Here is an 18,824-nt window from a genome sequence, read left to right on the forward strand (position 1 = left end):
CAAATTAACGGTTTGATAATTATTAAATGAACTCAGTTTAAGTCAAACTCTAGCGAATTCAAGATAAAGAGAAGAAAAAAAATTAAAGCTTAACAATCATTTTAATAACTTAATTAGGTTTAGGCTCTATTTGATTTTGTTTGATTATCTTATTAAATAATATTAAACAAAGCAAAATTTACTTAATTACCCTACCAAATAAGCTTATTCAAAATGTCATCTTGATACCAACTTGTGATGTCTAATTGGATCCAATTTTAAATGAAAAGTACATGGGAAAAGAATCAATAATATTAATTAATTAATTAATTGATGTGTGGAGACACAAGGGCCACATGGTAGGCTCTGGGCTTAATCAATGTAGAGTCAGACTAGCTCGATTTCAAACTTAGCTTGGTCAAGTCAATTAATTCATGCTCGAGCCCTATTGGAGCCAGCTAGAGTCATGTTCAGATTAAGTCCAACCAGCTTGGTTCAGGATCGAGTTTAGATCAAATCACTTTTGAGCTCGGATGTAACATGACAGTTATAAGAGCATCCGCAACGCGTTGTTAATCGCGCGTTAACAGCGGACGTGGAGGAGCGAGGGAGGAGTGAGGTATTTAACGCGTTCAGAGTTCTGAACGCGTTAATCGGTGACAATGGTGGGCCATGCATTTTTTTTAAATTTGTTTTTCATAATCAGGTGGTGGTAGTCGATCACCTGATCGACTACTACACATGGTGGTTGACCAACTGGTCGACCACCATGTGTGGTAGTCGATCAGGTGATCGATCACCATGTGTGGTAGTTGATCACCTGATCGACTACCACGTGGCAGTGGAGCCCATGGCGTTATAACGTCACGTACGTTGTGGATGCTCTAATAACATCGTGTATAAAATTATACATAAAAGAACTAAATGATTTGACCTTTCTATGAAATTATATATACACACACTATTTTTAGATCAAAATTATTGCACACAAATACATTTAAAATGAAATTGTTTTTATATTTCTACGGTAAAAGGGTGGGGCATTTTAAAAATAAGAGGAACGTTAGGACGTTGAATGAAATTTCCTCCCAGTTTTACCGACGTCGTCGACGCCGACCGGGCAGAAGGAGAGGAATCATGCCTCGATCGAAACCGACTCGCTTCTGGAAGCATGTCCGCCTCGCATTGTTGAATTCCTCCTCCGACGATCGGTCTAGGGCGATCTCCGCGTCCGGCCCGACGACGACGGTGAGTGACGACGAAGAGTACCTGACCCTCAACCTCGCCGACTCCCTCACCACCCTCCCCACCACGCCCTCGATGACCGACTGCGAGACCGACTCGTCGTCCTCGACCCCGTCGCGGAACTCGGAGCCCCCTTCGAGATCGTCCTCGATCAAGGACAACTCCCTTCGGGGGGGCGGCCTCGTGAAGGTCGACAAGGACGATCTCCGTCGGAGGGTCATGATTCCGGACCGCCTAGCGGCGGCGATCGTGGAGGCTGTCAGGTCGAGGAACATCGCAGCGGGTTTGGTGGCGGAGGCCGCGGCGAGGGAGGTCGGGTGGGAGGATGAGGACCCGCCGGAGTCGCCCTTGGTGGTTTTTATTAACTCGCGCAGCGGGGGGCGACATGGTTCCGTCCTCAAAGGACGGCTTCAGAACCTGATCGGCGCGGATCAGGTCAGGTCATTCCTGCATTATATATATATCTTTCTCTCTGTCTCTCTCTCGCTCATGGTTCTATAGATTTTGACCTTCTGATCGTTATGGTACCTGATTCGATCAAACTAAGGAGATTCAGCTCGTCTAGAATAGATACATGAACTTTACTTCTCGGCAGACTGTATATGCTGTCCTGCCTGATCCTCGATTGTCACACATTGCTAGTGCACCCAGCTGATTTTTAATTAGTTTTGTGTTCTAACCCAACATAGCGCGTCTTATGAACAGAATGAAGAAAAAAGAACGTTAGATCGCCAAATAAAAACGTAATATTTGCCAAGTTTTGGGAAATTCTAGATTGGATGAAAATCAATCATATCCAGTTGATGGAATGTTTGGTATTACCTTTGTTGTTTTCCCCTTTTTTTGCCTTTTCTTTTCATTTTGGTAGTATGCGGTATTCCTACCACCTATTTTAATAAGGTAAATCAATTAAGAAGGAAGGTGAAATTCTTTTAGTTTTGTTTCTTTAGGATGATATTACCAGTTAATTTCCTAATACCTTTGTTTGATTATTTATTTATTTATTCACTTTTTTATCCTGGGAAATATTACTATCTCCTTATATAAGTAGAAAAGGTCAGGGAAGAAGATAAATTTGTTATTCTGAAAGGTGAGTTTAAGAAACATTTTTTGTACTACAGCATGCAGATTTCTAAGTTCTCATATGAAGTATCAGTTTGATTCACTGTGAAACTAGGTTTCATATAAACAAAGTGCATTAAGTTTTGATTTTATGCTCCACTATGAAACTAGATTTCTTATCATGAGAGTAAGTGGATCAGGTCTCTTTTTTTTCTCCTTACACTTTTTTGTGTACTGCTTACTTTTCTAGTGGATATTTTTAACTGGTCCCTGATCTACATTTTTAAATTCAACTTTTCATAGCATTTATGCAGAATTTTGAGGAAAACTTTCATATGCCTTCTAATTAGAGTCGCCATGCACTCATTAGTTGCTTCCATTACATGGACATTTATGTTTGTAGGATTAGTCCTAAGATATTCCCTCTAACAGTTAAACTGAATATGCAGGTATTTGATCTTTCAGTTTCAAAGCCTTCTGATTTTGTTCAGTTTGGTTTGGCATGCTTGGAGAGGATGGCTGATCTGGGTGATGATTGTGCAAAGGCCACTCGTGAAAATATGAGAGTCATGGTATGTTGGTTTCAAATTAATTTGAGCAAATACAAACAGATTTCTGCAATAAATGTCGGTTATATATTACATTGTATCTGATCAAGCTCATGTAATTACATTTACTACTAGCTTCTTTGCTATTCAATCACCATTCATTCTAATCTCTGTGATGATTATTTTGGTTCATTCCTTTGATCTGATCTCTTATGATTGTGTGAAAAGCATGTGGTAATCAGCTGAAGGCCTTAATCTTGGTTTATTAATGAACTTTACAAGTGATAATACTACTCTGTGAATCTTCTGAACAGGTTGCAGGTGGCGATGGTACAGTAGGTTGGGTATTAGAAAGCCTTGGGCAACTTTATGAAGAGAGCAGAGAGCCAATTCTTCCAATTGGGATCATTCCACTTGGAACAGGAAATGACCTGTCCAGGAGCTTTGGTTGGGTAGGAATCTAGTTCAACTGTTTCCTTACATTTTCAACATGTAATCCATACTCTAAATATGGGAAAACATGTATACTTAGGGAGGTTCATTTCCTTTGACATGGAGGTCGGCTGTGAAAAGGTCATTATACAAGGCAATTACTGGTCCGATTTGTCGTCTCGATAGGTAAAACTCTCTCTATGCAGGAAACATACGATGTCATTATATTTTTGACAATTTGGATTAGTAGACTAGTAGTATTATGATATTCCTGATAATTTTGTGAAACTTTGAGCTAATGCTCGTTGCCTTAGGTCATAAAATGTGCAACTTGGAGAAAGATCTTGAAAAAGATTTTATAAGTTCATTACAAGAGGATTGATCTTGTTTAAAGATATATATGTATTCGCTAGTTGGTCTACTTGAAAAACATAGCAATAACAGATTTTTGTTGAGATAGTTCTGTGCTTAAATTTATTGGCACAATTTAGTAAAAAGGTAGATGAAATAGTCTACCCATGGCATTGTTGTGAAAGGCTCCATTATTATCTATATTTTAATACATGTTGTAAATAAATTCTCAGTCTCTTCTCATACATCAGGCATGTCACAAGGGCCATCTATGCTTAATTTCTCATAACAATTCAGTATATCGGTGAAACCTTTGAATTAATTGGTGGAGCTTGATTTCATAATCTGGGCTGGGCTGGGGGAGAATAAATCCGAGTAATGGATTCTATGTAACATGAGAATATTGACTTGCTTTGATGTACAACTAAATTCTGAGTATGCCTATGTTTCTGACATAATTTATGCAAATAAAACTAAGTTCAAAGGTAAGTCAAAATTAATATTTAAAATTAGGAATAAATTATGTCCTCTTCATCTTTATAGCATGGTGCACTTTATACCCTTGCCATATGCGTGTGAAAGGCATTTTCTTGTGATCTTAACATGGTGCAAGGTTTCTGCAAAAGAAATTCCGAGCAACTACTTTTTTTATTTGGATGCCACTCTTCTTAGTACCTCTAATTTGTCTATATTCTCATTATCTAAGAAAGTGTATTTTTCCTTGCAAAATACTGTTCCTTTTAACTAAATTTTCTTCCTTCTTCCTTTCCTCATAACATGCTCCCCTTTCCACATTCTTGATATGGGGCTGCAAAAATTATCAGTATTACTTGTATTGGTGCATGTCAAACTCTTAGTTATCTAAATGCAGCTGGCACATTGTTGTCTCAGTTCCAGTTGGAGACTTAATAAAATTGCCACACTCTCTTAGACATCTGGGTGAAAGTACATTTACACCGGTAATTCTAGTATTCTGCAGGTTTCCTTTTAACTGAATTATCTCCTTTTCTTTTTTAATGTTGCATTGCGTATATTTGAATTTTGATGAAAGTAAGCTTTATACTACATGCTTTATAGGAGAGCATCCTCTAGAAGAACTAAAAGAGTACTAACATGCACCAGTTTGAAAAGTTTAAATAAAATACAGTAATTTTGCAAGATAGACACCAGAAAATTGTCACATGCTTCTCATAATGTTTTATACCATTATATCATTAAAGTATGAAAAGCATGGTTGCAGCAGGCTGTCATTAGGGTACAAAAAACCTGAAATTTTGTTTGATTGAGCCACTAGTTTTCCTATTGATCAAACCATCTATTATAACAGTTTTGTTTTTGTTAATTTGGTGGATAGCTAATCTGCTGCATAGTTTTGTGCTTATATTTGGATCACATCACAGATTCAATGTGCATTTTCTTAAATTTTTTATTTATGGCGATGAATGGTTTGGTTCTTGTGCTTCTGATGTTTCAGTACGAGAAAGAAGCAATGCCCTTTGTCATGTAACAATGAAACTTAGTTTTCCAATTTGGTAAATTCCTTGTCTATTTTGTGGCATTCCAAGGTACTTTATCATATTATCAATCTAAAATAGTAGTCAGCATTAGTAAACATTTCATTCTTCATTCTAGTTGCATGTTTTTTAGTTCCTTTTCTATTAAATTTTTTGCTTTTGTTTCTCATAGGATGGGTATATCGAAGGTCTCTTACCTGAAACCATGACTTGCTTTGATGGAGCCTTCTACAATTATTTTAGCATAGGTATGACATCATTACTCCATGCAAACACATGTAGGAAAATCCATCAGTATTTCTTATTATTCAAAAAGTTGAACTTATCCTAGAGCACTGTCTGGGTTATAGCGTTTGCGTACCATAATCTTGTGATCCTCAAAAGTTTCTTCTTTAAGGAAAGAGGAGGGAAATTTCCTACCTCACTATATAATTAATAGTCTTTTTCTGGGTATGAAATAAAAGTAGATATTGTGAGGGACGTAATTGTTAGTAATATATGATATTGGGGCCCTACTCATGAATAAGAAACATATGTAGAGGGAATATCTGGGTACATAATATTAGGGCCCTACTTATAATGTTGGGGCCTTACTTATAATTTTACATTGATGAATAATAAACATGGTAGAAAACCTTTATAATTTCCCATGACAATAGATATGTTAGGATACTGAGAGATGGAACACAATTTTTATTAATAGGGTTGAGTCCTCAATACAAAAGATCCAACAAACTAGGCAGCAGTACATAGAAGATGAATGTAAAATGAGCAACAAATTATAGTTCAATATAAACAGACAATGAAGAAACAGATTTTAGCTCAGAAAATAGACTGTTCAGGGGTGTATCTGAATCTGATTCTGCTGCTCACAAATTAACAACCTGGTTGGAGGCTTAGAGCTGTACTCTGCATTGAGTTACCTCCAAAGTTCCAAATCCTGATGGGATTTCCCCAGCTTCTGTTCATATCTTCATGTTCCTTTCTTTGTTACTGAATTTTTTTCCACATCTAGCCATCCGTATTACAAACAGCCAACCTTGGATCAAAGTATTCCAAGTCTTGTCCACTTCCTTTCAACTGTGGAATTGCATGTGTGCTAAACCCAAATGGATAAGGATGCTAAATCATGGATCATAAGCTTGCCTCTTAATATTGGCCACCTGTCACAAGATATCATGCAATGAAAAAACAAGTGTTACACAGTCTCCATGACTTCCTGATCCGCAGCTGAATAAAATACACAGTTGACATCAGACAGTTGGATTTCTTTTTTCTGTGCAAGCCTTGCCTTTGTATTAACTCTACCCATGCTCACCAACCATCCCAAAATTTGAGACTTCTTTTGGTGCAACAGAGTTCCATGCAGGCTATTCAAAGTCTGAAAAACCCACCTGTTTGTATTGGAGTTTCATGTGTTGAACCTGCTGAATCAATTCCATCTATGCCCTATCTCCATGTGTAGCTATCCTCCACTAAGATACTGGTCACTTGCCTCAACTTATTCTGGAATCCTACGACTCCCATTGACACAGTGGTCTGCTAATGTTTAATCATGTCTGAAGGCTGAGAAAATGGGATATCACTTACAAATATGCTGCAAATAAAGCTTGCAAGGGATTGCACATGAATATGCCATCAGGCCACCTCGTGAACCAGATCATTGTGGCATTTAACTGAGGTCAACTGTCATTCTAGCATAGCAAAAGTCTCTAATTTTCATGTATCCCTCCATTACGAAAGTCCATCTATTATCAGCTGAAACTTGCATCCAATTGCAATTTTCAGATAGGCATCAGTAGCATTGTCCAAGTTCATTTATCATCAGTCGAGATTCACATCCAATTGCAATTTTTCAAATAGGTGGCATGTAGTATCATTACTCATGCAAGTGTTGGTCTGTTCATCCATGTCCTACCACCACCTGCAATGCAGCACTAGGTCGAAAATCTTTAAGTTAATCTGTCCAAGCTCTCCATGCCTCTTTGGTCTACATATAAACATCACATGACACCAACTACCTATCTCTTGAGGTTTCCATTCTTCCGCATTGCCAAAAGAAATTTCTTCTAAGCTTCTCAATTGCCTTAGATGCTAAGCAGGCACTATATAAACCGTGACTAGATAGTGTGCAGCAATTGTCAGGGTGTTATTGATTAAAGTCAACCAAGCCATCAACTGAGAGAATGCTTCTTGCCACAAAGCTATTTTCTGTGCACCTGTGCTATTAGAGAATTCCAACATTTCTTAGCTTCCCTAGCCCAAGTTGGCATCCCAAATACTTGATAAGTTGATTACCAGGGAACAACCAAATATCTGTGCCAGCTATAGTCAATTGACTCTTTCCATATTATCTTCATTATATGAGAAATAAGATTCCTTAAGATCAATTCGAAGGCCACTGTTGTGTGAGAAAGCTGCAAGGAGTTTTCAACTTTCTGATGCTAGAGTAATCAGCCCTTTAGAACAACAAAGTGTCATTTGCAAATTCAAAGTCTGAAAAATCTGTGGCTGACACTCTCTAGCAACTTCACTTATCAGATCTTCTGTCTGACCCTTGTACAAAGTTCTGTAAATAACATCTGTTAATAATATACACAGGTAGGCAAATCGATCCAAATTCAAGGTAGGGATAAATCCAGTTGTTCTAGCTGTGTGAGATTTTTATGCTTGAAGATCGAGAACCTCAAGTCCATGGAGAGATAAATAATAGACATAGCAACCTTATATTCAAGTCCAGAGGTGTTTCCTGTTCTAGAGAAAGTCTCAGATATGACTGACTTTATGAATGATTTGCTTGGGTGCCAAGAAAATACTAAGTTATAGAGCTGGGACTGCTGAAAGAGCTCCAATTATCATCAGCTTGCTCGTGAAGGATAGAATTGGCTTGCATAAAGCTAATCACTTCTCCACATGATGGATGAGCTGTGATGCAGTGTTGCTCTTCATTGTGAAGCTGGTCAGCGACTACTGGAAGACCAAGAAATGGAGTGGGAAAGAGCTCTAACAAGTAGGCCAAGGAACCCATAAAATTGGAAAAGGCAAAGAAATGTGGCCGTAAGGAAGGAGAAAACTAAATTCCAAGTTTTGTTTTACATTGATATTGAATATCATATGAGCATAATCCTGCAAAGTTAATATACAATGTTGTAAAAATATAAAATGTCTGCATAATCTATCTAGCTTTTGTACTATTGGATGAGTTTTTGCTATGTTAATATTGTATCCTAGTAGCATTCTTTTTTCTGAGAGAATGGAACTGCCTATGCTTTATATACATACATACAGGCACGCATACATATATACATATGCAAATCTAGTAAGTGATACATACAGATGAGGGCCATATATATAGGTTTGATGTTGATTGATTGATTCCATTAGTCCTTGCTGTGTACAATATTTCCTTTGTTTGAGTATTAAATATCTACTTCCTGTAAAGGCCCTTTTATTCTCTTTTTTAGGAATGGATGCTCAAGTTGCATACGATTTCCATCATCTACGTGATGAAAAACCATATCTTGCACAAGGACCATTAACAAATAAGGTACAGTTATTACTTTTGTTCCATTTATTCTGTCATCCTTTATTATTCATTTCATCAGTACCTTATATTTTATTATTACTAGCTATATAGACTTAGGCTCCAATTACCTGGAGACAATACATGAGGGAAAGGTCACAAAAATATGCATAAATGATGGAGCTTTCTATGTACTTTTGTAATCATTTCCTTCCTTTCCCTCATATATTTCACCCATGTAATTGGCTTAGAGTTCAATCAAGGATAAAATCTGTGTCCGTTTCCATATAGCCAATCCCAAATAATTGGGACATCTAACATGGCTTGATGTCAACGACAACTATCTAATTTTTTATTAGAATCCTTAACTCAGCTGAAAAGATACAGAACACTTTAGGAGACCTGCAAAACAATTGTCGCAGACCTGTGACAAAATTATTGCCTGACTAGGTTTGGAAACTCCATTTTCTTTGTGAACAAAGACATCCTAGAACTTCAACAATGACATCTGCAGTACTGATGCTTAACCATTCAGTCTGATGGAACTAAAAAATGGGAAACTGAAACCAGGGACTAGAACATTCCAATTTTATCAAAATATGCTTTTCTTCATTGATTGAACTCACATACCTCTGGTTTGCCCAAGTTTGCCTTTATTTTATGTTAAAATTTTGTTTTACTTTCCTGTTAGAGTTCCATCAAGATGTAAGGCTTACCTTATATAAAGTTTCTTTCTTTTTTCCCAGAAGTTAAATTGTAAGATGCTGCCTAAGTGTTTATAATATTTAAAAAATGATTGCAATTTTTTTTCTTTCCCCATATTCTTAAACTTCTTATGTTTATACTTCAACTTGCTACACATGAACCAATGAGCTTTCAACCTTTTGATGTTTGTTTGACAGCTGATTTATACCGGTTATACATGCAAACAAGGATGGTTTTTTACACCTTGCATTAGCGATCCAAGTCTAAGGTTTGTTTTTTTCTTCTACCATCAATCGTGATGCTTTAACACTACCATAAATTTGAAGCTAAAATATTGACTGTGAAGTACTTAGCAATCCAATAAGATTGTGCTCTATATACTTTCTTATAACTTTCTTTATATGCATTGGCACCATGCCACTGAATTTGTGGTGCATGTAGTCAGTATGTTGTACTGACTACAGCATACTGAATTGGCTCAGCATACTGAATTTGTGCTTTCGTTATTAATTTGCCTTGTATGAATTGGCTCAGTAGTCAATACGCTGTACTGAATTTGTTGTACATATAGTTTTTTTATTAATATCAAATATCTTATTATATGGCATTGACATAACAGCTTCCTATACTGTCCTAGAAACCATAGCATCACAGATTCAGTCATGTAGATCCTTACAGATGTTTGGTTATCGCTTGGAACCAATTATTGAACATTTAGTTGTTAATCAATCATCCAATTCATTTTGCAGTGATTCATATTGGTTGGTATTTGATGTTTGCTGACTAGCTTGATACAAGAAATTATACAAATCATTTTACTTGGTGAGTTTTGCATGTTGGGCTGAGTTAACATTGCTTCTGCAGTGAGAAAACAACATAAAAAAAAACAAAATGAGCATGGTTATTCATGCTCCTGAGATAGATGAAATTGGATTAAGAGAAGCAGTAATCAAAATTGACAACAATCTAAGTGGGCCAGTTTCCATACCATTTTGGAATTTCTGGAATCATATCAGTATCTCAGTAATATTTCCAGCTTGTAAAAGTGTCCATCACTGTCACTGATATCTATCCCCTAAAATTTCCAAGACAAGATCAGGATTTTACCTAGTTACACAAATGATTTAATATGGGAGTGGAGTATTTGAGTTGATGGAACATGGATTTACATGACAAGGACTGCAAGCAATAAGTCAACAACAGCAACCAAGCTTTATCCCACTAGGTGGTCGGCTACTGCAAGCAATAAGTCAAATATGGAATTTGAAGGGACCTATTTTGGTAGAGTAAACACTGCAAATGCACTTAAGCTATGTGGGTATATATTTTTGAGTAAAAAAAAATTGTTTCTGTTTATCATCTCTGAACATTGTGTAACCACAACAATCTAAAAGCTCAGATAATTGCTACCTTGTTCACACCTCTTTTCGACCGCTACCTTCTTGTGTTGGTTGTGTTGCTGATCCTTCTCAATACCATATTGTCTTCGTAAATCATCTCATCTGGGATATTTATTGTTGAATGCTAGGAGCATCTCTGTAAGCTGATTGGGAAATCCAACAAAAATTGTTATTTAGAAACAGAATACATTTCCTCTACAATTCAGAAAAAAATATCTAAGTAATTGACAATTGGGGAGCCTTTGAATATAATTGCAGAATGGGTATATGTCTCACTAATTTGCTACAACAATTTTGAGACTAGAAGGTTTAATATCTCAAACTTATGTTCATTCTCGGTTCATTTGTCACTGAAGTTCTCTTCGATGCTATTGTATACTTTGCCTATGCCTTCTTTTGTGTGGAACACAGTATTGATGCTGAAGGTATGCCTCATTTTATTTTTGTTTGCATGATATTTAAAATTGTGCAGGGGACTCAAGCACATTCTTCGCTTATCAATTAAAAGGATTAATTGCTTAGAATGGGAACAAATTCCTGTTCCATCAAGGTGAATACCACACCTATTTATGTTACTTATGAACATGTTATTTGTATCTGGTTCAATTTTTTTATTTTGTTTTTTCTAATCAATTTGACCCCCAAAATTTGTCCCTCTACAACCTAAACCTGCTTCACTGAATTCATCCCAAAATGCCCATAACACTACTTTTCTTATAAGCATTGTGGATCTCTTAAATAAAATATGTATTTTTGAAAAAGTAAATACTGTAATACCTTAGGATAGTTGAAAATAACATCAAAGGTAGTAAAGTTTACTTCGAAAAAAATTGATTTTATTTTAGTTTTTAATTTTTGTTATCTAGTGAAGGTGCTCAAAATATCAGACTTTTGAGGCAAAGTACTGTTGTTAATTCAGGGTAGAATGAGTAGTTTTATAAACTATGAGGGATAAACTTAGATAAAACTTTAGGGGTTATATTGAAAAACATATGGAATTGCATAGGTCAAACTGAAATTAGCCTTATTTTATGTCTATCAGTGATATGGTTTCTTATTTCAATATCAGAATATTTATCCCATAAATTCATGAAGGAATTTGTGTGTTTCTTCTGGGTGTCTGTTTATTTTTCAACTGAAGTTGACCTGGTAGCTGTACGCATGCATTATTTCTTATTTGTGTATGGACCTAGTTAATACATGCTTCTCAAAAAGGTTCTATGCTTCCAGATGTCTTTCTTCACTTTATAATTTAAACCTATTCAGAATTAGTTATTGATGCAGTGTCCGGGCAATTGTGATGCTCAATCTTCACAATTACGCAAGTGGGAGGAATCCTTGGGGTAATCTGAAACCAGAATATCTGGAAAAGGCAAGTCGAACAATGCTGCCCTCTTAGAAAGATCTTGTATCATTTACATCATTTGTTTTAATTCTTTTTCATAAGATTAGATAGTCATCAACGGATTCAATCTTATTGCATAAAATCATTAGATTTTTTGAATGTAAGTTAGCCTAGGAAAATATGTTTGTCTGAATCAGATAAATTTTTCCATAAATGTAAACAAAATCAGTAAGTTATAGATCACTCAGCAAATCTAAAGCCCATTTTATTTTACAAGTTTTATAACGTTCTTGCACTAGGTGCTCTTTCCCTTTACCAAAATCCTATGCTTCTATTTAATTAATGAAATATCCTTTCCATCAATAAAATAATTAGCTACTATGGAAATTTGACAAAAGGCCAACTATTTATGTTTGTCCCTGTGATCTTATAACAGTTTGAAATTCTGGAATTTGAAAAATTCCATGCAACAACAACCAAGCCTTATTCCACTAGGTGGAGTCGGCTAATGAGAAAAATTCTATATTTAACTAAAATTCCCCTTAAAGCTAAGCTCAACTATCACAACATTATGTGTGGCTTTAATTTTTTTTTTTTAAGGGTTATGTCTTTTTGGTATCCTTTGGTGTTTAATTAGAGCACAATTTTTAAATTAGGAAGATATCAGTTTGTTGCTTATATTACTGAGAGTAAGAGGCTTTAAACGGACATTATAGCTTTTGATGGTATTAATGCTTTTAAATTTCCTGCATTGTTAGACCATTTTGGACTGAATGCATGTTTATGTCAACCTACTCTGGTATTTCTTTTTCAGAGAGGCTTTGTTGAAGCCCAAATGGATGATGGCCTGCTCGAGATCTTTGGCTTTAAGCAAGGGTGGCATGCTTCACTTGTTATGGTTGAAATTATATCTGCAAAACACATTGCACAGGTATGGATCATCATTTTGCCATGTTCATTATTCAACACATTGGTCTTGTTGCCTATATTTTCAGTGAAATAGGTGATTGAAGAACAAAATCCATTAGCCTTCTGCTTCAAATGCCCCCAAAATCTGAAATGTGTCTCCTTATCTTCTATGGTCCTGCTGAAATATACTGCCAAATGAGTAAAGTGATATATGATGAGTAGTGGAAGAAAGAGAATATAAAAGTATGAAGAATAGAGATGCAAGATTAGTAGAAAGGAAGTAAGGCGAGATCGAAATTAGAGAAATCTGAATAATAGAGATGCAATATTGAAAAGGAAGGTGGGAGCGGAAGTAGAGAAATATGAAGAAGAGAGCTCTATTACTTGGACTTCTCCTCTACCTCTCTGTTCCCTTGTTGGATACTGACAGTTGGGCATTGACATTTCAATGGACACTCAATATTTCTATTGATCTCGTGTAAATATTATAGAAATAGCTGTGTCAAACACTTTAATCTACACCTGTATAGAATACTTTGTGCCGAAGTCTAAGTAACAAAGAAAGAGAGAAGGGTAGAGAAGTGTAGAGGAGAGATACAGGAGAAATGTGTGGAAAGGGGAAGGAAGGAGATGAGAGAGAAAGAATGAAGAAAATTCAAGAAAGGAGATGAGATATTAGAAGAGTCCAAAAAACTAAAATCAGGCAGTCATCCTAGCTTAAGGAGATTTTATGCATATACAAGCAGGTCAACGTCCAAACCAGTGACATAGGAGTTTTCCAAACCAGTGACATAGTAAAATCTTGTAATTTCCACTATCTATACAACAAGTTAGAATTAATTTAGCTCTGTTTTCTGAAGATTCCTATGTAATGCTGTCTGATCAGGCTTCAGCTATTCGACTCGAGATCAGAGGTGGGGAGTGGAGAAATGCATACATGCAAATGGATGGGGAACCATGGAAGCAGGCAATGAACACCGAGTATTCATCATTTGTGGAGATAAAAAGAGTACCTTATCATTCACTTATTATAAACGGAGAGTGAAAATTCTGTGCACTGGGTCAGGTAAGTACACTGCCAATTGCCATTTTTTGTAGTATGATATCTTTTGCATCAGTAATTTGTAATTACGAATGGCTTTTACTTGTCATGAAATAATTTTTGTGAAGCACTTTGAAGATATTGGACGAGATGTCATTCTTCTATATTCAAGTCTCGCAGCATACAGAAATGAGATGGTGTAGAAGTTTTATTTACAATTGTTATTTAACATTTTCCCCTTTTTTTAGAGAAAAAAACTCTACTAAGCATCCTATCTGTATCATCTGAAACTAATTTTTGATCTCAAAGATCTTTTTCAGCCATAAAACTACATATTTTCTTCGTATTAGGCTATCGCACACAATCCGAAGGCATGGGGCATTTTGCATCATGTTACTCTTGGATTTTAGGCCACCAGGGTGGCTCATAAGCCACAATTCAACAAGAATTGCATGTAACATTTCAAATGCTCTTCTTCTATGCCGCTGCGATGGGGATATCATGTAAACATGGATTTTGCCCTCTTGGAGTGGCCTTCAATTTTGTCTAGAAAATTTTAGGTCATGTAGGATGATAACTTTAAGTTTCTGGTTGATTAGCAAAGAAACATTTGATATGCTTATGAGCATCCTACTTCGCTGAATAATAATCTTATCGCATAGGGTTAACTTCTTCGGTTGCTTTGGTCTTTGTATATGTTTTACCTTTTTTAAGCATTTATGATCTCCAATGTGGATGTTTTACCTATGAATGTAGATGTTTATTTTTATCTAGACACAATTCTTTCTCTCCAGATATTAAAGAATGTTTCTTGTACCAATAATAAGCCACTCCACTAATTTGATGATGGAGCTCTCATCTTTGCATCTATTTCATTGATTATTGAGTTGATTGAGATATCATATATAAATAAGATTTGTATACTTTGTATGGCTCAACCATGATGATTGTTAATAAATTTGAGTTGTATGATAGTTTTAAGAACTCATAATGTGAGATAGATTTCTATGAAATACCATGTGAAATTTGTTTTGCAAAGATAAATATTCTATTAACATGTCATGTAGTGTTGATTTAAATGGTTGCAATTTAAATAAATATTCTATTAACATGTCGTATATTATTGATTTAAATGTGCATAAATTGAATTTTAGATTTATTCGGTAGGTAAACTAAGAAGGTCGTTTATTTATTATATAAAAAAGGCACCTCTTCTTATTGGCTTCTCTTAATCATGGCTTTTTCTAAAAGATTGCAATTTCTCATCTTCTTCAAAATGATTGGAGGATGTGAAAATTTCATATCCTTTCAATCATTCTTCTCAATTGATGCCGATTTTTATCACTTTTAAAGTCTAATAAGTTTTCAAAAGCAAAATGCTTCTAATATTTTATTTTAATGCCAAAAAATCTCATTTTAAATGGGAATATCTATTTTAATCTTTTAAATTATTATCTAAATTATTCATTTGTCAAGGGAGTGGGAAGTATTCTGAAAATAAAATGGATATATTAGGGAAATGTTACATAAACTAAGGTTAGGAGATATCTTAATTTATATGAACGTAAGGGCGTTTTTATGTGAAACAACCTACAATAAAACTCGATGCTCAGTCTATGTTAGGTAAAAATCAAAAGAGTGTCTAAATTATGTAAATTATCAAAACGATATTTTTTTTTGAAAAAAAAATACATTTCATTAGATATTTTATATCAAAAATATATTTTATTTCAGCCCTTGATCAGTTATTCATTAGCTATTATAATGTAAACAATGAACTATTTTATTTTAATTAAAATTATTGTATATAAAATATTCTTTATCAATTTAGTTAAATTTTTTAAAATTTTATTAAAATTATTTTAAATGAATCAAAATCACTTTTAAACAAGTAGTTACTTAGTTAGCTGTTACTTAGTTGTAATTAAATTTTAGATCTTAAAATTTTAAATATTAAATATTTTTATCAATTTAATTAAAAAATTTAAATTTAATTAAAATTATTTTAAAATAATTATAACAGTTAGAGTAACTATTATAATATAAGTTATAATAATTACAACTATGTATTATAATAATTAATCATAGTTATTACAATAAATATTGAAAATAAAGACGGGCACGGCTATAGCATTGTAGCAGATGTTGTAGCAATTAATTTTAATTATTATAATACCGTAAAGATATTTTTGAAATATAATATATAATGGAGTGTCGATTTAATATTTTTTATAAAAAAGCGCCCATTTTGAAATGACTCGGGCGCCTTTTGATATTTGCCCATCTACACTAGTACTCTTCTTCCAATCACAGAGCAAGCAGAGAAGCGTCAGCCATGGCGTAGACGAAGGTCCGGCGGATTACGACCTAACCCATTGTGAGTTCTTCGCTCCTCCGCTCTTCCTAGCCGAGCAAGGATTAACTGTTTCGTCTTCACACTTCTCACTTTTCCTCCACCCTTTTTGGTCTTAACGATGGCTCGCGGAACCTGCGGTAGAATCTCATCTTCCGGTTTCTCCAAAGCATACGCATCGATTTTTCTTGTTGTTTTAGTTTTGATTTCGTTTCATTTGGTTAACATGTTGTATTTTCTGTCCATTTTCTTCTGTGGTAGGGTTTAGGGTTTCGTCCCCCAGTTCTGTTTCATTGCACAGGTTGATGAATTGTTGAGGAGATATTTATATTAGAACGATGTTACTTCACACTCTAATTTTCAGTAATTTGTCAAAACAATGTCTTTTAAGATGTCAATTGACGATGAAAGTGTTCTCCATTACAATGAATCTGGGAAGGAGTTGAAGAAAATGGATATTTGATTGTTCCTCTCTGAGTTTTTGGTTAGCCATCATATTGGCCTTTGACTTGGTACAGCCCTACATTGGTGCGAAGGCACGATCAATTTCTTGATCTTCGTCTTTTATGTTCTCTCCTTCCATTCTTTGGTTTGTTTGTTGGATTGAGCTAGCAGTGATTGACTATTATCATCTTAGGTTCTCTCAGTGGTTACTTAGGTAGGTAACTTCATTCCATAATGACATCCTTAGAAATATAAGTACCACCCTATGGTCGTATGGCAGGATTGTTGTTCCAAGATTTTAAAAAGTTAACTAGAAGAAGGATGTTGTTAATGCTGAACTAGGGTGGTTGCTTCAATCTTGCTGAACTAGAGTGTTAATGCTCCAACTTGTTTGACTTGCTCAACTCAACTAGCCCATTCGGCTCATTAAACTCAACCAACTCGTTCCCCCAACTTGACTGGTCCATTTGATCATCTCAGCCAGCCAAACTCATCCCACCTTGGTTTGACTTGATTGGCATGATCAACACATCTGATGCACGACTCGATCTGCTTGACTATCTGTTTCGACCTGCCTGGCCCATCCAACTCCTCAAACTGAGCAACCAAACTGTTGAATCCTTTAGTCCACACAGTCAGATCAACCCAACCTACTTGGTTGGTCAGCTCAGGTCCATCGACGCACCCGATCCAGTTCAAGAGTCTTGGCTGACCCATGTTTATCGGAATATCTTTCTGTTTTTGAAAGGTTGAATGAAAGGATATGTTTTTGAAGAAGGGAAGAGATAAAGAAATAGTTATTCCTAGAGTGGAATGAGGAATAGCGAATAGGAATTACAAATCTATGGGAGGGAATTGGTCTTTTAAGTTCATTTCGGAAACCAAACATAAGAATACTTATTCCTTGGGAATTCTTAGGGAATAGAATTGTCATCCCTATTAATCAAATTCTCCATTACTAATTTATTTATTGTAGTGTGAAGTTTGAAAATGAGCAAATACATTCTCATTTTGTAATTTGTTTTGATGCTTTCTTGGCAGCAAGTTTGTTTAGGGCCTATAATTCCTGTACATGCAGGAAAATTTGTCTGATGTGATCCTTCGAAAACATATTAACTTGAAACAGTTAAAATCTAATTTGTTTTCCTGAATGTAGGGATTTGATGAGTATATGAACCTGGTTCTCGATGATGCCGAGGAACTCAAAGTCAAAAAGAACACCAGAAAGACATTGGGCAAGCCATTTATCTGTGCATTATTTTTCATCTTTATTGTTTTCCCCCTTGTGATAAGCCTAGTCATACAAAGTGATATCTACCTTTTTGTTTATTAATAGAGCATTTTATCAATTCAAGTCTTTTGTTTTTCCAAACCAAACAATGCCTCTCTCCATGCCTAGGATTAGATATTATTGTCCAACTTGCTTACTGATAGAACTAACCCATTAACGAAGTTTTAAGTCCAAGTTAATAATGATTAGTTGATCCAGATTGCCACTTCTCTATTGCCAAACTAAAATTGGGTGTCGATGATATTGAAAAGAAAGCAGTGCAATTGTGTTTCACTTGGCTTAAATTATTATGATGCTTGTATGACCATCTTCACTAGCACATCTGAAAATGAGATTAGCTAGGGTTGCTGTGCTTTCATTTTAGTCTGGTGTCTAAAGTATTCTATGATAACAACTGGTCTTATCCTCACAGTATAGGCTTTAATATCAATATCATGACTCATCAGGGCTCTACGGTTGATAGAGCAACCAAAGTCGAAGCCTAATTACAAAAGTTTAACCAAATCCTTCATCATTAAAGCTTGTCTTTTTCTTGAGGCCGACAGCCATTAACCTACTGTTTAGTGTTGTTTTCATCTTCTTTAAGGTGTTCAGAGACTTGCAGCTTCTCCTTTCTGATGCCACCATGATCATGTCATTGCATAATTCCATTTCTAGACATTGTGAGCATATTTTTGAAAA

General features: G+C 35.3%; 1 protein-coding gene across 1 annotated transcript; it reads left to right on the forward strand.

Annotated features, from left to right (window-relative positions):
- The first annotated feature begins 1,116 nt into the window (after positions 1-1,116).
- LOC141827949 (diacylglycerol kinase 4-like) lies at positions 1,117-14,068 on the forward strand. Its single transcript, XM_074715297.1, has 12 exons — positions 1,117-1,659; positions 2,736-2,858; positions 3,149-3,286; positions 3,367-3,452; positions 4,489-4,576; positions 5,304-5,379; positions 8,596-8,678; positions 9,557-9,627; positions 11,232-11,309; positions 12,044-12,131; positions 12,919-13,035; positions 13,900-14,068. The coding sequence occupies exons 1-12, from the start codon at positions 1,117-1,119 to the stop codon at positions 14,056-14,058; spliced, it is 1,650 nt and encodes a 549-aa protein (XP_074571398.1). The 3' UTR covers positions 14,059-14,068.
- The last annotated feature ends 4,756 nt before the right edge of the window (positions 14,069-18,824 follow it).

This window comes from Curcuma longa, chromosome 4 (genome assembly GCF_044706935.1).
Source record: "Curcuma longa cultivar G26 ecotype Majalengka, Jawa Barat chromosome 4, ITB_CL_G26_1.1, whole genome shotgun sequence".
In the NCBI taxonomy this organism is placed as follows: Eukaryota; Viridiplantae; Streptophyta; class Magnoliopsida; order Zingiberales; family Zingiberaceae; genus Curcuma; species Curcuma longa.